Raw genomic sequence first — 25200 nt, 5'->3', positions numbered from 1 at the left:
GCAGCAAGAGAGCTGGTTCCAATGCCTGATCTGGATTTCCTTGGAGCCGAGATGAAGGCCATTGTTTGTAGAAGCCTACTCAGAGCAGATTTAGATTTTTCTCCTTCCTTTTGTTTTATAGTCCTGCCAAGAATCGATGGGACGAATATCAAAGATTAACTATGTAGTTGTCAGTGACTCCGGGGAGCACATTTTAGCTGCTGAAATGGTGTTCCTAATAATAGGGCTATTGGGGGGGGATGAGAGCAAGGTGGGTGTCAGTACTTGGTTTTTTTAAAAAACCCCAGTAGTGCTTTGTTTGTTCCGAAACACAGTGTAGCTGACTACATTTTAAACTTGGTCTAAGCATAGATAAAGGACTTGGATCATTCTTACCATCAGTCTCTCATCTGGCATTCTTATGATGTAATTTAATCTCCTGCAAGTGGTGTATGAGAAAGCTTTGATTTCTGAATTATTTTTCTCACAAATGCTTTGTCTGCATTCCTATGCAGATGATCAATCAGGCTCCATTGGTCAATGCCAAGCAGAATGTTCCGTGTACGTGTGTGTGCATGTGTGTATACTGAAGCATGCTTGCATGTGTCACAAGCATGTGTCACTTTGGGAGTACAGTATAACTAGGAAGAATGCTTATAATTGAAATAGGAGATCTCGCCATAGCGGGGAAGGCTGTGACCAGGTGACTTGTGTACCTGCCCAGTCTGCTTTCCAACTGCTTGATGGACAATTTCAAGGCCCTTCCTGCCCTTCTTAGAGGTCTCTATCTTTATACTGGACACCAAGAGCTATCCTCTGAAGTAGGACACATGGTTGCCTTAACTAGTTTTTGTGTGTGTTTAAACTCTCATTACCTGTACATTTTGCCATGCAGGGCAAAAGATCTGCTCTGGGAAGGCCCAAATGTGACTGGGAAAATGAAGGAAAAAGGATTATTATCTCCACCCACCCCATTCTACAGTCTCAATCTGAACCAGGCTAGGGGAGATGGGAAGCTACTATTGTCACATTTAGCTGCATCTGAGAATACTAACGCTTTTTAGCTCCAGTGGCCCCTTCCCCAAATAGGGGACACCCATGCAGTCCCTCTTTTCAGAATATTTCTGGAGCTAACAAACTGTGGAGGAGGGAGGATGGCTTGCTTGTTTTTTCCCTGCATATCAAACCTTCCCTGCTACTCTTTAAAAAATTGCCGCTGGGCTTCTCTTTGTAAACACCCCCCCTGACTTTTTTTCACTGATGGACTTGAAATACAGTAGCATCTGTTTATCATCTTGTCATTTAGGCTGTGAGTGGAATTCCAAAATTAATCATGGTAGCATTAGAGGGGCAATGTCACTATTTTTAAATCAGGCCCAATAGTAATGATACCGTGATTACAGATGAACCAAAACACCATAAAACTTGATGAACTGGCAGCTTGCTGGCATTTTTCTCTAGCTAAGCAGAATCTTGTGACCTGCTTTGTGCTGGAGCAAGAGGGAAATAATTGCTGACTTTTAAAATTTCAAAGAAGGGACAACGATGATTGTCTCAGGTGCAAACTGGAATCTGCTTTGTACCCAGCACAGTTTAACCTAATTGAGACTTCGGTCCTATACACACTTACCTGGGAGTATCTCTCATCGAACATCTGAGATGGCAAGGGAAGACTGCACTGTAAGTCTGCAAAATAACTAATGCACATCATCTTAAGGCTGTTACAGACTGCAGACTTGGAGAATTTCCTATCATCCCATCCATTTCGCTCCCTCTCCTTTGTTGGAGTTTTTTTGGTTAACATCTAGCCAGAAGAACTGTTCTATGGAGCTTGGCAACTTGCTCCCCATTTTTTGGGTGGTCTTTAGAATAGATATTAACCCATCACTACTTTTGGATTTTTTTCTCAGTGAGCCAACATTGCCACAATTGTTGTGAATCCTTAGTTATCCACCAAATTTGTTAAATCTGACTGTAATAAGAAGCAGCTCTGGGTAAAACAACAGTGACAACTGGTCTGATTCCCTCCTCCCAATCTAAAAAATATTTTTATAAGCCCGGTTAACATTATTCCCACCCCCATTTCCCTCTTTCTTTTGTTTATACACTTGGATAAGGCTAAAATAACCCCCAAAGCCACTATTATTTCAGTCTTGGACCAAACCTAAAAGTTCCGGAAATTTGACAAAAAATAATATTTTTTTCTCAACATCATTTGCAGAACATAGATTGGCATAAAATCTTTTGAAGTTCTGGAGAAAACATTTGAACTCTGGGATGCTCACCAAAACCAAATGTTTTTAGAAAACTGAATTCAAATGAAATGAATACTGGTGAACGATGACACATTTATGACAGTCTTGGCAACTACTAAGATGTCTGGGTTTTTCCTCTACCAAAAAAATAAGAGTAATAGTGATAATCTGCAATCAGGGAAACATTACTTTGGAATAAGAAATGGATCAGCACTCTGGATGGCCCAGTCAGTAACAAAAAAGCACTCCTTTTATCCTCCTGCTACTGTGTAAAGTGTTCTTCTTTTCTATGTCAGTCTTCCTTACTCTGCTCTTCCTCTTTCCCACTTGTTTGTTTCTTCATTTGACTTGGGCCAGAATACAAAGACCCTTGAAACAAGATCTATGAATCCAAGGGGTGGGCTTAGACCCAAATGGCAGCCTCCACCACCCACAAAATGAAAAACGGTGCACTGATCATTGTTTCAAAAGCAATTTGCAAGTAGTGTTGGGCTGTGCGACTCAGCAGTTCAAAGGGGTGGATTTTTATTTTTTATTTTAATCCCTGGGCTCTTGCACAAGTGTAAGCAACTCTTTGGGTCCTTGCCCTAGTTAAGAACATAGGAATGTGTGTTGCTGTGAGTTTCACTGGTTGTTTATGCATTGTGCAAAGAATGTCTCTCTTTGCTAGCATGCTATTCCTCTAGCCCAGGCATAGGCAAACTCGGCCCTCCAGGTGTTTTGGGACTACAATTCCCATCACCCCTAGCTAACAGGACCATTGGTCAGGGATGATGGGAATTGTAGTCTCAAAACATTTGGAGGGCCGAGTTTGCCTATGCCTGCACTAGCCTTTCCTAGTGGATCCACTGTAGCCACTGATCTGTTGGATTTTCACTGCCAATCATCTCTTTTCTCCCATCTGCTCCTTTCTTGCTGGTTGTCCAAATGGTACCCTAGAACCTAGTTCTGTTGTATAATGTGGAACAGCCTTAGGTCTGCTGGGGAGAAGCAGCTTCCAAATTGTTTCCAGTGGGCAAATCAGACTTGCAGACCCCTCCTCCTTTGTTCTTTCGGCTGTAGCCAGTAACAAATGCGCTGATTAGCATAACATTTCATCCACTCGTCCATTTCATTCACTAAAGGCCACCAGCATGTTGGCCGAAAATAGAGCCCAGATTGAATTAATAACCACTTTTTGTTTGTTTGTTGTGGCAATGGCGAAAAACAGAGTGGGGGAAATATCCAAAGACGTCCAAAATTAATTCAGAGAAAACTTGATCATTCCTTTCCCTATCCTGCTTCCATCCCCGTGCATGGCAACAGGACTGGAAAATCTGTTTTCATTTTAGCTATCAATTTAGTAGTAAATTGAATTAAATGCCAAAATGTTTGAAAACCGAGTTGTATTTCATTCCAGCTGAATCACTGATTTGAGGGGGGGGGAGGATGTCTTAAATGCTCAGCATTTTTATGATTAAAACACCCCAATAGTCTTTCTTTTAAAATGAAACATGCCTGGAAGAGACTTACTGTTCTTAAGTATTTATCAAATCTTTACCCAGTTACCACTGAAGAGATTGTGTTAGGTAGACATGTCAGAGAGTGGATAATGGAGGTTGCGTGGATAGTGCCATTCTGTAGGCTAGTCACTAGGTGGCACTAGACTCAGTTTTGGCTAGCTGGAGTCTTACTGTTACTGTTCTTGTTGGAGAGAGATAATAAAGTTATTGTCAAGTTTCCTTACTGATGTTTCCTCGAAGTCTTCTGTGACAGAGTTGGGAAGGAGAAGGGAGATTAGTTTTGAAATTTGTTTAGCCTAGGGGCATTGGCACTCATATAGTCATACTGAAACCTCGCTTTCAGTACTGTATACTATTAATCTGCAACAGGTGGGTTGGTACCTGCTTTTGGTTCATAGCCTGCCTTAAGCATTCAGATATATGGTGAAAAAGACATAATGTTTGAGTTTAAGGTTAGTTCCACCTCTGAAAAATGATCACAGAGAAGGAATTGTCCTTGTGGTCTTCTGATTACTCGTTGATTGTTACTTTTTCATAGTTTAGCATTGTCAGTGGCTTGTGTCTACCTTAAATAACTGGGATATAGACAGATTGAATGACACAGGGTATAAAAAGTGGCATTGCCTATCTGTATGAGCGATCAACAGTGAATCCACAGTGATATCCACATTGTAATCCAAGCTTCTAAGAAAGGCTTTTATATAATTTTGTGAATTGTGCTAGCTATCAAAACTGCTGAAATCTGATCCTTCTCATCACATTTGGGTCACATGTTATGAGTCTGATAATTCAAAATGCTGATCAAAACACTGTGCTGACAGATGTCCTGAAATATGCCATTATTTTTGGTAGGTTTTCCCAGTGTGCATTCCGAACCATAGAGACAAGAGCAAAGGGCAGCCACAAGCAAGAGGGAAGAGTCTGTTCAGAGGTGACTTGTCTTGGACCTTTGCTGCCTGTTGCCTGCCTGACTTCCAGAACATTGTGTGGCACAGCAATGTCATTTTTAGAATAGGAGGAATGGAGGAGAAATTTAATTTGGTTCATATTTAAAGGTGACCTTACCTAATTTGCACTTTTCAAAACAATAAACGAATGAAATACAGTCATCCTTCAAAATTCACGCCTCAAAATTTGGCGGTGCAGTTCTCCAGCCACATAATGGGTACAAGAATGCATATAATAAGGTTACGTGTGCATATACATGCATACATGAGTGTAAGTAACACACAAACATATATTGTGGGGAAATTCCTTTGCAAAAATGTGTATATAGGTAGGCAAAATTGCATGCCAATTTATGTATATCAGGAGAAATTCACACTACAATGTGGATTAATTTTAAAATTGCAGAGTTTGGTTTTCTTTACAGAAAAAAAGGCAAGGACAACAGGTTCTTAAACTGCCCAAATGTTTTATTTAGCCCCTTGTGTTTTGGAATTAAGAAACCCTTTCCTTGGGAAGAACTTACACTTCTTAGCATCAACTTGCTGAGGGCAGTAACCCTTTACCTCTGCTGTGGTCCCAGTCTTGATTGGGAAGGTGAGAGTTTGCATAAGGAAAACAAGTTCCTATATAAGTGAACAGGAATTTCCCCTCAATGCGAATTGCAGGTGCAAGCCTCACAATCTAGATTGGGTCCTCAGTGGAAAAGTTAAGGATATGCCCCACACCAGTAGTCCAGCCTGAATTGGGCTTCCTTCATTGGCAACTTGTGCATGCACAGACACAACTCTGCAGATCCAGACACAGTTACATAGCTAATGTAATGTGCAATACAGCCCTGAGGGAAGGGTAAGATGATGTACTACATGCAAGTGCTAAAAAGCACATACACCCTTTTGCATCTTTGGCCCATCTAGTTAATGTCATTATCGGTATTATAAGAGCTATTTTTCTAGAAAAAGAGGTGCCGGAACTCACCACGAACACTTCCCTGGTTTCTTTTAGAGTGGCAGTGTTGCCCACCTGAGAATTCTGATTGAAAAAAGCCCTGATTATAAAGTATGAAAAGGTACCCAGAGCCAGGGCTCTTAGGATACAGTCTGAATTTTGCCATTCGGATTAGAATCCTGCTGAGAATCTTGCTCTCCCTGCCCCGGCCTTTTGAAATAATGCCCTTGGGTGACGACAGCTGACACTGCTGCTTATGTCAGTGCTTGGACTGAGGTTGCGTTACTGTGCTGAGAAAACATCGCCTCCTCAGACCAGCGCTGGGACATTTATATGTGAACATAGGAAACTGCCTCATACTGAGTCAGATCATGGCTCCATCTACCTCAGTGCTGGCTACACTGATTGGCAGCCGTGCCCCAGGGTCTCTCCTAGCCCTACCTGGGGATTCTGAGTTTTGATCCTGCAACCTTCTGCATGCAAAGCGGATGCTCTGGCACTGAGCTGTGGCCCTTCCCCTATGCTGGGACCCTCAGTGCTGGAGCTGCAAGGATTCGGCCCACTGGTTTTACCTCTGCAATCTTGAAAACGGAACTGTGTGAGAACCTGAAACATAAAAAACAAAACCCGCTACATGTTCCCTTTGTTTATAACCCAGTGCACATTTTTGATATACGGCTAGGGTTAAGAATCCTTCCCTGATAACACAATGGCTGTCTCTCAATCTGCCCAGTTTTTCCAATGTCTCTAGGGCACAGAGGTCGGGCTGAAAAATCTTTCCGTGACATGATGGCATTACCAGTTTCTCCCCCCCCCATCATTTCCTAGTGGGAGGAGCGCACTCCTACACAGCACATTTCCTCTGTGTTGTGGTCCTCACGAGGCAGAGAGCTGCACTTCTAAATGGTTTCTTGTGTAAGCTCTTTCATGCTTCTCGCCTTGGAGCCTTCTTTTAGATTCTGAGCCAAGAGGTCAGGAAATGCTCGGCGCTTCGGCTTCTCTTTCTGTATATGTTTCTATGTGGTTCTCCACAGATCCATGGAACACATTCCCGTCTCTCTCCCTCTCTCTCTCTCTCTTTCTTTTTCTCCCTTCCTCACACTAATTTTTTGGCTCAGAATATTCTCGACTTTCATTGTTTGCATGTGGAAAAATGAAAACTTGATAAACGGGAGGATCTTTCTCTTCACATTTTTAGCCCCTTTTCCAAAGTATCCCCGCTCTGCGCACTGTCTCTCAATCCAACACTTTAAAAAGGAAAACCGAGGGGGGGGGGCCGAAAGCTTCTTCCTGGGTTTACACATATACTTTGAAAAATTATTCTGCTGATGGAATCGGCAAGCTTTCATGACTTTTAGGTTTGGCCAAGCTGTTAATGCATTTATTGCTTTTGGCATCAGGTGACTGGAATGGTTAGTTGCTTTGAATTCCCTCCCTCCCCTCCCCATCACTTTCTCTTTCTCCCACTCTCTTTAAAAGATCACTGTTTTTCCTCCCCTTTGCAATTCCCTTTCCTTGCTAATAGCACAGAGTGACAGCCACTGATTAGAGAAGCTTCAGGAAAGGCCACTCAGAACCTGGCAGTCACAGGCATCACATCAAAACGAAGACAGGCGCACACTCTCAAGATCCTTTCTCCGGGTGGCGGGCTGTTACCCCTCCCCATGCTTTCCGGATGAAATTCACCTTTCTTTTCTCACTCCCTGACCTTGAGATTTCAGTAAAGAGCTTGAGAAATAATTTCCCCACCTTAACATCTCAGTTCAGCTTCTCCCCTACCCACCCTGGTTCAGCTGCAGCTTATTTGATAAGAATCAATACAATGCTATAGTTCTACAAAAGGGTGTACACCAGGCACAGACATTGTAGAAGCGGTCTTTGGCGTAGTCCTCACTGAGGCCATAAATTGGTGCCTGGGCTGTACCACTTTGGACCGCAGCTGGGTTTGGCTCATTGGACTGACAATATACAAAAACACACACACACAAAAACCACCCCTCCACATAGAAAATTAGTGTGGCACATATAATGTTATGGCCAAAAGCCTTCTCCCCGAAATCTAGTTTTCTGTGTTGAGGGATTTTGAGAAGCACTCATTCATTAGAGCTGGCATCCCCAAACTTCGGCCCTCCAGATGTTTTGGACTACAATTCCCATCTTCTCCGACCATTGGTCCTGTTAGCTAGGGATCATGGGAGTTGTAGGCCAAAACATCTGGAGGGGCGCAGTTTGGGGATGCCTGCGTTAGAGACTCCAACTACAACGATACAATCCAGAACACAGGTTAACTGCCTCTGTGAGAACTAGGCCTCTGAAGGCACAGAGAGACTTGGGTGTTGGGTTATATCCACACCATATGTTTAAAGTACTCCTGCATACCCTCCAAGTGTACTGTTTTTCTAGGGACGGTCCCAGAATTAGGAAAGCCATCCTGGCTTCTGATTGAATCCCCCCCCCTCCCAGCGCTGCAGCCGCTGCACTCAGGGAGGAGGATGAGCCAGTACTTGTCCCGAGTGACAACGGTGGTGGTTGCAGGTGCTATGAGAGAGCATCCCGTTGCCTCCCCATGGTCACCGCTGCCGGCCTCCTCCCTTGGGCAGCTCATAGCAGATTCTGGAGAGCAGGTGAGGAGGAGGAGAGGCTGCCACCAGAAAACCCAGTCCTGCATGATGCACCAGCTCTGAGGGGCAGGCAGAGGGCAGGGCCGCCCTGGGCGGGAAGACAGGGGGAGCGGAGCGCAAGGAATTTAGATTTTTTTTTGTGCATCCGTGTCTAATCTTTTCCCTTTCCAAAATTTATTATTGGCGTGTGTTTTTCTTTGTGTAAATCTACCAAAACTGGGAATTGTAGCTCTGTGAGAGATAAACTACAGTTCCCAGGATTTTGTGGGGGAAATATAAATGTGCTATGAACGTATGTTGTGGGTGTGACCTTAGAAGTAAATGTGAAATCCAAAGCAAGTTCCAGTCCCAAGGTTCTTCCTAACTTTGAAGTTATACTACGTACCCTAGAATCCAAATGAAACCCCCCTCCTTTGCTTCCCTGTATCTTCCACTGAGGTCTTGTTGCAAGGAGCACCTTTCAAGCTGCGTGTTTGTGTCTTCCCCTCCCTGTTCCTCCCCAAATGTAAAACCTGTGTTTGGATTTTTAGCCACCTGGTTATGCTTAGTTCCTTATTTAAAAATAGTTCTCCAAAATAGATTCAGACATTACACTGTTAAAAACAATTTTCGCTCTAGGTATTGAATGTCATACTGGGTTTGTAGTAATAACTGATAGATATCTTGAATAATCTTCAGTTTGGACTGCGACTACAAAGCTCTGTCAATCATTGGGTTTAACCTTAAACACAGATGATTTGAATTCACATTAGCAGCATGAGGAAGCCAAGAAAATGGAAGGGTGCTGTTTGCAGAAAAGATGATAGGGTTACCTCTGCTGCTAGCTTTTCCTGCTACTTGCCTGAGATACTAAATCAAGGTGAAGTTTATGGGGGAAAAACCCAAGAAGTGGGGGGTTCTAATGCCTCATTCCTGCTGGGATTTTCCTATTATAAATCTGCTGTCAGAAATGAGTGTTTCGCTTGTGGCTTAATTTTATGCAGGCCCAAACACCTTGGCTCAACACGTTCTGCCAGAGACCGTCTTGACTGTCTTAATGCGTCGGACTCCTCATTAGCTGCGACACGGGAAGAAGGAAATGGTACACACACTCTTTTGTCGCTGCCCATTGCTTCACGAGCAGCCCAATGCAAACTGAAGGAGGACGTAAATTTGCAAGGTGGCATGCGCGCAGCAGTGAACATTGAAAGAGCATTACTCGCATGAATTAGCCAACTCAGATCCCCCCCTCCTGTTTTGAGCTGAAAGTTCTCAAAGGCTCGGCACTAACGTTTACTGAAACTAAAGCATCTTGCTGAAACCATTCAAAGGACAGTGTACCTATTGATTTCTCTCTCTCTCTCTCTCTCTCTCTCTCTCTCTCTCTCTCTCTCTCTCTCTCTCTCTCTCTCTCTCTCTCTCCAAGGCTACTCCGTTACACACAAATCTCAAACAGAAGCTGCGCTCGTATTTCCTAGAGTTATAGAGACACTCTATATTCATGGGCTGAATCGGACAGCCTCCTTTTGCACTGTGCTTGTTGCTTTGTTGTGCGACTTTGAGATCACCATTCCTTCTCTATGAGTCAGTTCCAAGAGAAATGCTTCCAGACTCCAGTGCTAAATGCTAGCGGGCAGGAACATATTCATGTACTACAAAGCAGTCATACAAGCTCAGGGCCTGTCGGATGCTTAGTCTAAACTGTGAGGTGCAAGAGACCTCGAAGCCATGCCCTCTGCCCTGGGAGCTTCCACCCTTTGACTCAGATGACTGTGAGAGCTGTCCACAGCTCTGGGAAGGGCACTACACAAATGCTCAAAAGCATCCCCATCAGCATTCCCGGGTCTGCTGCCCTAAGATACATCAGTTTGCACAACTGATTCTTTAAGTGGGGAAAAGCTTCAATCGCCAAGCCGTGTGTCCCAAGTTGTCTGGAAAAGCAAGGGCGAGCACGACTCAGCGTGGATCAGGATCCAAGCAGAAATCGCCTGATAAATAGCCAGCTTCCCTATATTCTCTATTTGTATTGTCCCCTGTGTTGATTTTGTGACAACAGCTATGGGGATATGTGAACGAATGGTATGGTGATTGGTGGAGTTGGAAACATGACAAAATATTGTATGATCCTAAAGCTGATGAGTTTTGGCATCTCTTATTCTGGGTTTAAAACTTGGGCCGTTGAAAACCGCCCAGCTGGCTCTAGGAAGCATTTGGCCTGACAACAGTCCTCCATCTTTGTGTTCCGCTAATTGGCACGTGCTGATTGGCATTGCAACGAAAGGCACTTGGGCACTGAGCTGATTGGCCGTCAAATACATCTGGAAGGAGTTTGAGAAAATGCTACATCTTGGAGTACAGGGTTACAATGATGTGAGACTTCTCAGGTTTGTGTAAGTCCAGGCATGCAGGGCTGTTGTTCAGTGGTAGTGCATCTGCTTTGCATGCAGAAGGTCCCAGATTCAATCCCTGGCATATCCAGGTAGGGCTGGGAGAGACTGTCTTGCCTGAAATCATGGAGAGCTGCTGCCGGTCAGTATAGACAATTCTGAACTAGATGGACAAATATTCTGACTCAGTATAAAGCAGCATCCATTGTTCCTAGAAGCACGTGGGGGCGATTAGTGCAAGGCTGGAGTCTCTGCAGTGCTTGGTCCTGATGTGGTTTCATAGCAACACATATTCAGCATTATAGAAATGGCATGTTGCTCAGCCCTAGTGCCTCACCAATACTCAAGTCTCAGTGAATGCTGAGCAAGTAATGTGAAGTGCCTAACCTTGAGGTTTTATTACAATCAAGTGACATAAATGCTGTGAAATAATATGAATACTAATAAATAACCGTGGACCTCTAATGAAGGGTCAGGAAATGCTGACAACATTCTGATGCACTGATATGCATAACTGCAGCCCCATTAAAAAGAACTTTCTAGGCTGGTGGCTGATGACTCCTGAGCAGGTGGAAGTATAGGAGGGCTTCCTGGTTCTGGAAGGCTTCCTGTTTCTTTGGTCAAGCAACCAGGTATATCTGAGTTTCTTAATAAAGACAACCTGTGCCCGATCAGCTTGAATAGGTTTATTTGCATTTTCAGCTCAGGGATTTAATAAACACTTTAAAAACATTTCTACAAGAAAGGTATATGGCTGGTCTAGACTGGCGATAGCAAAGGATGCTGAATGCAGAGACTCTTGCTGCAACCAAGGAAAATTCACTTGGGTCAAGGAAAATTAGTTTCTGGGATTAGACAGATGCCTTCCATAACAAATACAGACTGCCCTCCATGTTTAATTAATAGGAAAATAATTATATTGCAGCATTATCCCAAACGGAATAGTTGGACCAGTACAACAACTTGTAGCCAGGGAGGCCGTGAAGATGGCTTTGCCAGCCCCAGGGCATCATGAGATGCCAGAAGAAAAAATCATAAACAAAACGTTCAGAGGCATTTCCCTTTGCCATTTGGCTGCGATACTCCATCATTTGTCACAAAATGGAAAAATAAGACCTGCCTTTCTAGGGCAGTGGCTGAGTGCAATGAAAACAACGCTGACTTGCAAACACAAAATCAGCGCTCAGTGGTGAAGCTAAAAAACCAAGAGATGGAAATGAGAAATACTACACCAGGAGGCCTGAGAATCCACAAGCCAGAAATAGCACATACGGTAACCTTTAGAGAGTAATGTTTAGCAAATTTAACTTTGTGAGAGACTTAACAAGGCAACACATGGCAAATGTTTCAGTAAACTGTTTGCAAATAGACTGGCTTGTTTTGCACTCTGCATCAAGAGATCCCAAATATTGCATTGAGGAAAAATTCTGCACTCAGAGGAAATTGTGGAAATTTATAAACTATATGTAAACATGGTTTGGGGGTTTGTTTGTTTGTTTTGTTTTTTGCATAAATATGTTCCACCTTACAACTTCATTCTGAAGTACTTGGGTTTTTTTTTACAGGCTTTGGTGCCAGATAGGGTTGGGGAAGAAAGTGGTTTCAGTTCACATTCAAAGGGAAACTTACCTTATTTGCACTTTCCAAAATGGTATGTGAAGCGAAACACAGCCTCCCTTCGAAATGTGCACTTCTTTGAATCTAACCCTGTGATGTGTGCGAAAACACATATACTAGGGTAAGGTGTGCGTAAGAATGAGCTATCCCTCTGCTTAAAGCTCTGGATCGCATCTAGATTTAGTTTTACTTAGAATAAATCCACGGAAATCATTGGAACTTCAGTTAATCACGATAAGTCCCATTGATTTCAGTGGATCTACTCTAAGCATGTCTACAACTGCAATCCTACCTCTCCTTACTAGAAGTAAGCCCCACTGAAATTCAGTGGGATTTACTACTGGGAAGACATCATTAGAATTGCACTGTTAGTCTAGATCCAGCCATATATATTCTTAACTGTTTCCTGACTTTCCCCCAGAGTACACCTGACATAGCACTGCTCCAAGAGCATTACGGGAACTGTGGGGGTCTGTTATTTACATGTCCCATTTTATCACTGAGGGTAGCGTAGAGGGGCATCGTATATGTGCCAGCCTGAATTTTGTGCGGATAAAAATAGCACCGTGTCTCAGGTCAAGCAAGATGATGAAGGTCTTTAGAATGGGTTTGTTGGGCACCAGATGGGTTTAACTTGGGGACCAAAATGAGATTCCAGGCTGCACCAAGCTGGAGGCTTCTATGAGGCCTGTATTTATCTTGAAGATGGAGACCCAGTGAAGTGTAGTGGTTAGGGTTGCCAGACTCAACAGAGGACAGGACTTCTGTGCCTTTAATTGCCCTGCTCTCTTTTGAGTTTGGAAACCTTAAAGAGAAACCAGCAGACCCTTTGCTTGGAAATTAAACAAAGGGTCTGCTGGTTTCTCTTTAAGGTTTCCAGACTCAAAAGAGAGCAGGGCAATTAAAGGCACAGAAGTCCTGTCCTCTATTGAGTCTGGCAACCCTAGTAGTGGTTAGGCTGTTAAACCAGGACTTGGGAGACCAGGGTTCAAATTCCCATTCAGCCATGAAGCTCATCAGGTGACCTTAAGCCAGTCACACTCTCCTGGCCTAACCTACTTCACAGGGTTGTTGTGAGGATAAAATTGGGGGGGGGGGCGATGACTGAATATGCCACCTTGAGCTTTATGGAGGAAATGTTGGATATAATTGTAATAATGATTAAATGAAAAACCTCCCAAAATACACTTGCTTTTGTGGAAGCTAAGAGGCACCCATTTTCTTCCTTCCCACTTCTATCCTTTGCAAAAGCCACTCTCTGCTAACTTTCCACAGCTTCTTGGTCTTAGAGCATGTAGCCTACTCCATTTTTTATCCTCCTAACCCACCAAACACAGCCCTAATTCATAGCACAAGATCCATAGTTTGCTTCGATTTACTAACATACCATTGTTTTAAAGGTGTGTTATTAATAGGGGAGGGGGATCATTTGTAATTATACAGAGTGAAACATGGTGCTGTCAGTCTAATTCAGCATGGCTCTTGATACATAAAACCATACACAGGAGTTATGATCTCTTAACTAGCCTCAGAGGTGCAAATCCAAGGAGGTGTAAATCTCAAACTCCAGGGAGCAGCAGATGCCATAGCTGTTGAGCTGGTAGTGCATATATCAGCAATGAGGGGGGTCTGCTTTACATAAATCTTAGACGAATATTTAGCCGCTTAGTAAACTGGTTGAACAGCGAGAGCGCAACTACATAAAAACCAAAACCACATGTCCCAATGAAAATACTTTTTTATTTTTAACGGTGGGGTTGGGGAGGGGGAAATAACTGTAGCTCATGGTATGCAAATCACCAGAAGCAGCAAGAAAACTGTTTTCAAGGAATTTAGAAGATGGATGTAATTTTGATAATTAATGTTTCCCCCCCCCCTTATGTTCTCATTTTTCTCCTGTAGTGTAACTGAATTGGAAGAGGGCATTTTAGTGCTGAAGTGATACTTATCTCAAATGTTAGGTTGGTGGGGACACAGTTAAGATTCAGATATAGTAAGTGGATTAAGGCAGCTCTACATTTTATGCCTTATGGGAAACCATTGTGATGCCATTTTGTTGTTGAAACAGGAAGCTGAACGGCGGACACATGTAACTGAGAACCTATGCATTTTCCATGGAGGAACTTGATTGTCTGGTAGCTCGCTAACATGTGGATGCTACATCCATGTCTTTTGTTCACACTTTACAGTGGTACCTCTACTTACGAATAACTCTACTTACGAATGTTTATACTTACGAACGGAGCTCCGTCCGCCATCTTGGATGCGGTTTAGATAGGATTTTTTCTACTTACGAATTTTTAGATAGGGTTGCTTCGACTTGCGTATTTTTTCTCCCAATGCATTCCTATGGGATTCGACTTACATCTTTTTTTGACTTACGAATGTGCGTTCGGAACGCATTAAATTCGTAAGTAGAGGTACCACTGTATATGGTAGTAAGAGCAGCTGGTATGGTGGGTTGGTGCTGTGGAGCCACCCTCCTGACACTGGCGTCACTGCCACTTACCTGGATGGGGAAGGAGATGGCAAGGCTGGGGCTAAGTTGACTTGACTGGTGTGTGCAGCCCTGACCTTGCTAACATCCTGTCCCATCCAGGTAAGGACACTGTATTAGCCACTTCCATATGGTAATGAAGTGTCATTATAATACCAGTATACCCATGATCAGTGTCAAGCCTAATTTGGCCAAGTTTGCATGTAATACGAAAACAAACCATGGCTTAGGACAAAGGAGCAATCGTGAGTTTCCAGAACAAAGAGCTTAGGAGGCCCATTGTTGATTTGTGTGAGTTCTATGAAATGCGTGTGAAATAATAGGAGCGGTTATAGGGTTATAGAATCACAGAACTGTAGATTTGTGGAGTTGGAAGGGATCCCAAGGGTGATCTAGTCCAGCCCTCTGCAATGCAGGAATCTAAAACATCCATGACAGATCTAGATCTAGAAATCTTTGTGGGTAAATCCCAACATATTGCAGTAGATTGCACTGGAATAAGCTGCAACTTCTAAAGGTTGGTGGCAATTTAGAAAGCAGTATAGGAAGTTGGTTTCTTCTTTTAGAGATGAAAAAATAAATCCATCCCTTTGAAGTAAAAGGCAGACAGGTCACTTAGAAGGATGTCTAGCATGTAGTTTAAATAGGAGCATTGTTCTGGCCACCAGGGACTCTCCCCATTTTGAACTGAAACATATTAAGGATTACTTAAAGCCAACTGATGGATAGTATATGCAGATATGGGAGACTCTTGGTAATGACTCAAAATCAAGTTATAAAAGAAGGTCTATTACCAATGCACACAAATATGCTTCATTTATGAGATCCAGTCCCCATGGAAAATCACAGCAGGGAGAGAAATGGTTCACGTGCCATGAAATATATATGCATTTCAGACCTTCAACAAATTAGATAGAACAATGGTCACAAGTTTGCTAACTTGAAAAAGCCAATCACATTTGATAAATGATTGCCAAGCAAGTAGATGGAAATGACTTTGGAACCCCCCCCCCCAAAAAAAACCCCGAACAGATTGTGTACAAACTATACATCAAAATCAACTCAGAATTTCCTCTTGCAAACCTGCTTGGAAATAAGTTCTAATGAACCAGAAGACTTTCTGTCAGATAAAGGAGAGGAAACTAAAGTAACTTGCACACTGAAAAGTACTAATATTATTATTAATGTTGTTATTAATAGCAATATCCTCATTTTCAGTATGCAAACTACTTTATTTGACATCCTATCATACGATGTTGCTACAGACTGATAGGCCAATGGATGTGAATACGGTGAGGTTAACAGCCTTCCATGGCCCTTCCCTTCCATACACACATGTTCTGGATATTTATGAAAAGTCAGGCCTGATTCTTGTGTTAACTGGTCACATGGTTGATACCTGCAGCTCAGTGCTAACCTACCAGTATGCATTCGCTGCTTGCGTGAATTTCCTGCTTTTATAGCTACTATCTACAATACTGCCATGCATGCACGTGCACTGTGCGAATCAGAGCTCAAGAAGGCGCTGGATTATATATGAACATATGATGTTGCTGGCTGCAGAATCAGAGTTTTGGTCCATCTGCACCAGTACTCTCTCTACTTAGGCAGGGAGAGAATTTTCAAGTTCTCAGAGTCCACCCTTCCAGTAGACCAGGCATAGGCAAACTCGGCCCTCCAGATGTTTTGGGACTACACCTCCCATCATCCCTAGCTAACAGGACCATTGGTCAGGGATGATGGGAATTGTAGTCTCAAAACATTTGGAGGGCCGAGTTTGCCTATGCCTGCAGTAGACTTTCCATTTGTGATTGTTTTGAACTGGGCACTTCAGGGCATTGTTTTGAACCTGGCATCTCCCACATGGAAAGCAGTCCTACTCGCCTCCCAAGCTGTGCCCTATGGGTGCTTCTAGCTGGCCGGTTTGATTTCTGTGGCTTTTTCTCATTTTGGGTGCTTTTCATCACCCTCATGGAGCTGCACATTGACCTGGATGTTCAGGCGCTTTGTAGCTTAAGGCAAACACACCGCGACACAAAATGACAGGAAAAGGAAGACTCCATGAGTGGGGTTTGGGAGAAGGAGAAGCAAGAGTGGAGAGATTTGCATAGGTCAAGAAAGGCCAGTGAAACATCTGTTAGTGGTAGCTGACATGTGTCAATTTTCAGCGCTCATTAAATTCGTATTAATGCTGAACTGTTCTTAAAGCTCCCACATGCATCTCATGGCTGCCGCGTTCTCCAAATCGAGTGGTGATGACTTTTCAGAACTGTGCCATGCCTGTTTGCTTGCCAGTGGCATCTGACCTGGGGGTCAGGATTCTATTTAACCCTTCCTTGTAGGTCAAAAGACAAATTAATCTGGTGAGAATTGAATTGGAAATGAGGTGTTTAAATAACAGGTGTCCAATTAGTAGGGTAGCTGCCAAGCTGAAACGCGTATGCCTTTCTTTCCCCCCGCTGCTCCGCTTTGCTGGCTGCAAAGATGCCTCTGGGGAGAAAAAGTCAAGCTTAAGTCATCTAAGATGGAAAGTTGCTGCAGGGAATAGAACGGAACAGGTGACTAGCTCAAGAATATCTTGCAGATTTTTGGCAGCCAACGTCTCTCATGCTTCTGCTTCAGCATATTTGCAAGCTATTTTTCTGGACTTTGGTGGGCAAATAACCGAACAAATGCAAGGACTACACTTACCTCCTGAAAGCCTAGAAGCACCCAAGAGCTCACACACAGAATTAATGAACTAACCCAATGCACGTCCGCTCCAAATCAGATCATGCGTAGTTCATGGGAGTTTACTCCTTAAGTAAGTAGGATTGTGGCCTTAGGGTTATTTTCTTTGAACAGCAGACCACCATGCCGGCACACATCACAAACGGATTTTCTAACTTTGCAGAGCTTCAAAAATAATTTGCTGTGATGTGGCCTGGTGGGCTGTTGTTTGAGCAGTGTGACTCCAGAGACTCAAGTGGACATGAACAGGTAATTGTATAAGACACTCCAGAGTTTTTCATAGGACTCTTTTTTCCTTTAGAGTTGGCTCACTCTTGAGAATTCCATCGTCCTGCCCAAGCCATTGCATTTCTTTATCTTCCCCATTGTAGTCCCATTCCCCCGCCCCCAGTGCCGGTTTGCAGCCATTTTCAAGTGTGCAGTGCAAGTGAACCGATTATAGTCTCACCTGATTAAGAGGTGTGGCTTTTACAGTGTATGGAAGGGTTCCATTGCTTACATTACTTTCCAATGTGTAGGTGCTGCTGGTAACCAAGAGGAGGAGAGGGAGGCAGCAGGGAGGTTGGCACAGTGTGGGTGCAGCAGCTGAGCCAATCATATGCTCCTACCACTGCACTTGCACTGCACTGACCTTCCTGCCACCTCCCCTGCTTTCGGTTATTGACACTGACCTCCATGTTGGGAAGCCATGTAAAACAATGCAACTTCACCCTGCCAGTCACTGCTGTCACTGAGTAAGGCTCGGTGATAGCACATTTGCATGGTTTCACTAAGCCTGTCCCATCCCTTTTCCTGATAAAATCTATTTGAAAACAAGTTCTATTTTAATGCATATTTTGAAGTATATCTAACAAACGATTCCATTAAAAACAGCAAGCTTAAAACATACAATCCGAATCTCAATAGGACAGCCGGCTAATAAAATTTAGCAAAACACCAACAGAAACCCCAGCAACAGCTTATGCAAGAAAAACTTCCAATTAAAAGCCAAAATGGGTTTTTAAAACGTTCTTAAAAGCACGAACCAAAGGAGGGAGCCATTTCTCTGTTTAAAAGGAATTTCATAGGGTAGGAAACACCACTGAGAAGTCCCTATTCGAGATAAAAAGCAGGAAAAAAACAGATAAATGAAATTTTAACAAGTGATACTTGTAGTCAAAGAGTTGTGAAGAAAAGAACTATCTACATTTTCTGCAGAATCAAATAATGCTACACTTTTGCTGTTGCTTGTCCATTTGTCTATTGCACAAAAGTGGCATTGAAGAAAATCTTGGCATATCCTGGAATTCTTTTTTTTTCTTCACAATTTCTCCTCCTTTATTTTCTCTTTCTCTTTAGAGGATGAAGATGATGAAGAATTGGTTGAACCAAAAGCACAGAATGACTCTGAGATAGAAACTCAAGAAAAGAAGCAAGACGTGAAGGAAGGTATGTGGATGTAGACATGATTGAAGCATCTACCAAAGACTGCCACGCACAGTGTGCTAATACACGCCAAAGTTAACAGTAGGTGATGTGGAAATTATGGTTTTCTAGGATTTTCTTTTAACATTGGTATTGCATTGCTTGTGACCTCTGCAGACCCTTAGGGCTCTTATATCTAAGAATAGATGTACAGTCCAACCCTAAATATTTTTAGTTCAGCTAGATTTCTTTCCTAGTACACATGTTTAGGGTTGCAGCCAAAGAACAGTTACAGGAACGCAGTCTTGATGCATTTTTACTTGGACAGAAGTCAAGAGAGCCTGTGCAGAGTAGCGGTTAGTGTCAGATTAGGACTGAGAAGAGCCAGGTTTGAATCCCCTTTCAGCCATGAAGCTCACTGAGTGGTCCTAGACCAGTCATTCTCCCTCAACCTAGCCTTTCTCACAGGGTTCTTGGGAGGGTAAAATTGAAAGGAGGGGGAGAGAGAGCATCAGCTCTTTGGAGTAAAGACGGCATATAGATGTAATCAACATAGACATTGTTTTACTGAGTTCAGTAGGACTGACTCTCAAGGGTTCCCCAGTGGCGGTGAATTAGACATAGGGAGGTCAGCTAAGCAGGGCAGCCCCCCTGTGTCATCCAGTTGTTTCCCCCCCATGTATATGTTGGGGGGGGGCTGAATAGCTACAATAGAGAGCCTGTCCTCCTTGAGAAGGCTCTCCATGTAATTAAGAACCCTAGAAGATCATGGTTCGAAATCTTAAGGGATTCCTATTTGAGAGGGGGAGGGGTGAGCTTCAGGAATGGAGAACATGTGGCAGGGGGGTATCCCAATGGACTCACCTCCTTCCCCTCCCCCTCGCACAAGGGTAGGTGGAAAGAATGAGTGAACAGGGCTCAGGGTACATTGGTGACGGGAGATGGTTTGTAGTTCAGTAGGGTGCATGTTTGGCGTATAGATATCAGGCAGTTTCCTGCGTTCCCTATTTTGGCCTTTACCAGGGGCACTGGTGAAATCCATCCATCTAAACCGACATTTAGCAAATTTTGCCCAGTTCGGTGCATGCCTTTGTTACCAGCAGGCTAAGCAAGCAGGCTTAGGAAGCAGCAAGAACAATGCCATTGAATACAGTATCCGGCGTTCAATTTTGGTTGAGATCTGTGTCATGTTTCCTCCCATTGCCACATAAAAGCAGCCCTAATTTGGATATCTCTGGAAAGCGACATTGTGGATTATGCGCGAATACTTTTAAGAGCCAAACTAAATAGACTCCTGAAAGATATATATTTATTTTAGCGGGCTTTTTTCGCATGCTTGCAAGCGCGCCCTTTGTATACTTTCGTTGTTGAATTTGAAGGAGAGCCATAACTAACACCAACTCCTTCTTTGTTATAGTTTAGTCTAGGAGAAGTACTTCATGTTGCCACTGGCTCCTCTTCTTGTCTAGTCAAGCCAGGTTTGAGGCAGAGGGTAGCTGGATAGGGTGGTTTTTTCGGGTTTTCGATAGTAACAGTTTTTGAGGAACTCAAACCACAGAATTCTGAAGGAAGCACGGTTGTTGACTCAGATACGATGGCACTTTGCGAGAGAGTTAATATCATGGGAGCAGAAGGGAGGGAGAATGAATTGAGACTGACAGCATAAACACATAAAAGGTACTTTTGTCATTCTGAAGAGAGAGATAAAGCGCCAAATGTCCACTAATTGCAGCACTCCTAATGAATTGATTGCAAATTAAAATAGAACCATTTGCGGCTTCTGTTATGAAGGCCTGAGCTCATTTTCATATGAGTCAGCAACCATTAAAAAAGGTAGACGGGTTGTAGCTCAGTGACAGAGCATCTTCTTTGCATGCAGAAAGTCGCAGGTTCAATCCCTGGCGTCTCCAGGTAGGTCTGGGGAAGGCTTCTGTCTGAAACCCGGGGAAACTGCTGCCAATCATTGTACACGCTGAGTTTGAGGCATCAGTGGCCTGACTTAAGTACAGTGGTACCTCTACTTACGAATTTAATGCGTTCCGAACACACATTTGTAAGTCAAAAAAAATTGTAAGTCGAATCCTTTAGGAATGCATTGGGAGAAAAAATTCGTAAGTAGAAAAAATCCTATCTAAACCGCATCCAAGATGGCGGACAGAGCTCCATTTGTAAGTAGAAAAATTCATAAGTAGAGGTACCACTGTATAAGGCAGCTTCCTGTGTTTCTCTGAGCATGTGCAGGGTGCCTTTCCTTCAAGACTAAGCAACTTTGGCTCTGGAACTATTGGAATTACTGCATAGGCCAAGCCACACAATTTTAGAAGCAACCAGCTCCCCCCCCCCCTGCTCACATTAACTCAGAAGTCAGTTTCAAAGAGTTCAAGGGAGCTTAACCCCCAGGTAAGTGAATAGGACAGCAGCCTGATCATGTGAAATAACCAAGAGAAAATACCAATACAGGAGTCTTCCTTACGAAGGTTTCCATTTTTCTCTGCTCTCGTTTTTATCGCATAATCACATTTGCTTCCCTCATACAATCCCTTCCTTTTCCGACTTTGTAACCCTCATGCGTGCTTCATGGAAGTGATTAAAAACATGTTAGAGGCAAAACAGGAATTTAGACTAACATTTCCTGTTGGTACTGGGTTCTGCAATGCTTATTCAGAATTAAGGGCTTTCCTGCAAATTAGTATATAATGGGTTAAATGCATGTTTATGTTGGCATAAAGTCCTCTGGTTTCTTTTCTTTTCTTTTTTATGCAAAGCAAGAGACACTATTCCACCCCCCCAAACCCCCCAACTTTTAAAGAATCCTTAATAGATATTATAGCGGCGCCATTCACACTTCTGTATAGCAGTTGAAGCCTGTGTCAGCACTTCTATTATGAATCTTGTTTTTGAAGGATTTTATAACCCAGCCATAAAAATTTGCTCTGGGCTAAAAACTGGTTATAGCTCATGGAGCCGAAGTTTTCTTTGTTTTTTCTTAAAAGAACCTTGGATTGTTCAAGTCACACCAGCATCTCGTTTTAAGAAGCAATGTGAATAAAAATGTTATGTATATGTGCAACTTAAAAAAAGAGCAGAGTTTGTTTTCCTAGAAAACCAAATATTAATTAGGAACACCATGTAACTTGTTAGCCCATCCTGCCACACTGTTGCTCTAATATATCCCATACCATTGAATCCTCAATCTACATTTAATTTTAGCAAAGTGAGCAGGACTTTTAATATTTCTGGTTGATCTGCTTGAACACTTCCGGTTGATTGTGGATGAGGGTCCTGACTCAACATTTAGTACCCAAACCTGGCAGTACAAGGTGGGTGGAGTTGATCTGACTCAGCTCTGCTCAGCTGGGTATTTGATGCAGGACCAGTCCAACCTGGAAGGTTGGGGCAGAAGTCACCATTACCCCTAGGAATCCTATCTCCTTTACCTTTTTGCTCCAGTGCAAGACTTGGGGAATTGTACCCAACCTTGGACCAGAAAGGCAGATGCTGCTTGCTGGTATACCACTCAACCTGCTGCCCAGGGACATCCTTACACGAGGTGGTAGAGGCAGTCTCAGGCATGATGTTGGAGGATCCCAGCACAATCATTCTGGGAGGCTTCAACATTCACGCCAAGGCTACCTTGACTGCACCAACCTGGGACTTCACAACCACCATGGCACTATTACTGGACAGGGAGAGCCTTGCCCTGCTAATTCATGGTAACCTCTAGACTGGACTATTGTAATGCACTCTGCATGGGGCTGCCCCCGAGGCTGTTCAGGAAGCAGCAGCCAGTGCAGAATGTGGCAGACATGTTTCTTTTAGGGTGACCTACTGCAAACATAGGAGGGACGCGGGTGGCGCTGTGGGTTAAACCACAGAGCCTAGGGCTTGCCGATCAGAAGGTTGACGGTTCGAATCCCTGCGACGGGGTGAGCTCCCGTTGCTTGGTCCCAGCTCCTGCCAACCTAGCAGTTCGAAAGCACGTCAAAGTGCAAGTAGATAAATAGGTACCACTCCGGGGGGAAGGTAAACGGTGTTTCCGTGCGCTGCTCTGGTTCGCCAGAAGCGGCTTTGTCATGCTGGCCACATGACTGGGAAGCTGTATGCCGGCTCCCTCGGCCAATAGAGCGAGATGAGCACCGCAACCCCAGAGTCGGTCACGACTGGACCTAATGGTCAGGGGTCCCTTTACCTTTACCTTTCTGCAAACATATATCACCAATCTGGAAATAACTACACTGGCTACCTCCCACTGAGCCTAGTTCAAGGTATTTGCACTGACTGACAAAGCCATATACAGCTTGGGCCTGGATACCTCAAGGATTGCCTTCTCTCATATACCGTGTTTCTCATATTTTAAGGCATCCCTACAAAATAAGGCATGGCAGGATTTTCCTGAGGTGGAAAAATATAAGGCATACCTCGAAAATAAGCCGTACCAGGTGGTGGAAGAAGGTCTGTGGCAAAGAAGGGTTGCTGCTGCCGCGTTAACCCCCGAGACCTGGCTGCAGCCTCAGCGCACAGCGCGTGCAGCCCCAGAACCCGGCTGTAGCCTTTGCGCGCAGCCCCAGGACCCGGCTGCAGCCTCTGCCTGCCGCGCGCGCAGCCCCAGGACCCGGCTGCAGCCTCTGCCTGCCGCGCGCGCAGCCCCAGGACCCGGCTGCAGCCTCTGCCTGTTGCGCGCGCAGCCCCAGGACCCGGCTGCAGCCTCTGCCTGCGGCGCGCGCAGCCCCAGGACCCGGCTGCAGCCTCTGCCTGCCGCGTGCGCAGCCCCAGGACCCGGCTGCAGCTTCTGCCTGCCGCGCGCGCAGCCCCAGGACCCGGCTGCAGCCTCTGCCTGCTGCGCACGCAGCCCCAGGACCCGGCTGCAGCCTCTGCCTGCCGCGCGCGAAGACCCGGTGGGAGCAGGTCTGTGGTCTGTACAGATACCGGTACCGGTACTTATTTTTTAATTAAGACATCCCTTGAAAATAAGCCATGCTGTGTTTTTTTCAGGAAAAAATTAATATAAGACATGACTTATAATATGAGAAACACGGTAGGTCTGCCCATTTGTTAAGATCTACCAGCAGAGTTGGTTTGCCTGTACCATCTTTGGCAACATGACAGGTGGGAGCCTTCTCAGTGGTGGCACCCAAACTTTGGTCTCTCTTCCTCTGTGACATGGCAGCACCATGAGACAGCAGCCCAAGACCTGGTTATTCAGTGGCATCTAATGCCAGCATTCATGTTTTTTTAGTTGGCTAGTTGTGATTTATCCTGCCTTCAAAATAATAATAATTGCACTGTGAATTTTGAAACTGTTTTAGTTGTATCCCACTTTAAAATTGCTGTTGGTTAGAACGCTTCTAAATTAATAAAGAAGAATGGTAGCAAAGTCTCAATGAGTGTACAAAAAGCTACACTCGGTTCTTTGGATCCAAGGCAGTGCATCTTTACCCCTCTTTTTGTTTCATGTAATTATGTATGTTAGGTACAGTTATAACACCTAGACTAACTACAATTTGAGATTTTCAAATATCATGTAAATTCTGGGTTGGCATAGTGCTATCTTGTTCGCTTTTTTTTAAAGGGCAATGTAATAAATGAGTCTTCTGGCTTTCTTTCTCATTTACTTTTTGCTACACTGTCTAAAACAATTATGTTTTTGTGTTTATGTATAGCAGATAGTTCCTTGTGGTTTCTGGCTACATATTGCATGCAGTCATTGCTCCAGTGAAATAAAAGGCTGTTTTGCCAAAGTCTTAAATGGGATCTGGATTTTAACCCATCATATTTTATGCTTCTGTTACAGCCTCTGCACATATTTTAAAAATGGGTGAAGAATTGCAAACTTTCTTCTACCTCCCACCCCAAAGCTAGGTTAAGGCTGCAATCTTGTTCTCATATACTCAGGAGTAAGCACCATTAAACACAATAGAACTTCTTCTGAATAAACATAAGAATCCAAAATAACCACAAGATAGCATCTACTGTAGGTAGGGATAGAGGAGGTATTCTATCCAGTCTGCATTTAAAACCGAATCTATCAAATTTGCACTTCCTGAAATAATATGCAAACAGAAACTTAGCCATCCTTCAAAATTCACACTTGTCTGAATTTTGTGATGCAGTTCTCCAACCAAGCATTGTTTGCATAAATGCATATATTAGGGGAAAGGGTGCCATAAAATGAAGGTATTGGTGGAAGTAACATACAAAACCACACCATATCAGGGAAAGTTACTTTTGTACATTAGTCAAAATTATATATAAAAACATATTTGTTAGGAGAAATTCACATTAAAATGCTGGTGAATTTTCATGAGGATTTCTTAAAAAATTAATAAATCACAAATT

At 43.7% G+C, this 25200-nt stretch overlaps 1 protein-coding gene across 2 annotated transcripts in view; it reads left to right on the top strand.

The window, feature by feature from the left end:
• The window catches only part of DYNC1I1 (dynein cytoplasmic 1 intermediate chain 1), a 238502-nt gene that overhangs the window by 109443 nt on the left and 103859 nt on the right, over positions 1-25200 (top strand). For both annotated transcript variants that reach the window (XM_035129401.2, XM_035129399.2), the window contains one exon: positions 18799-18888. In XM_035129401.2, the coding sequence (XP_034985292.2) occupies positions 18799-18888 (90 nt within the window). The remainder of the gene's footprint in view (positions 1-18798; positions 18889-25200) is intronic.

This window comes from Zootoca vivipara, chromosome 12 (genome assembly GCF_963506605.1).
Source record: "Zootoca vivipara chromosome 12, rZooViv1.1, whole genome shotgun sequence".
NCBI classification, from domain to species: domain Eukaryota; kingdom Metazoa; phylum Chordata; class Lepidosauria; order Squamata; family Lacertidae; genus Zootoca; species Zootoca vivipara.
The sequence above is the reverse complement of the archived record's forward strand: the minus strand, read 5'-3'. Positions and strand labels throughout refer to the sequence as shown.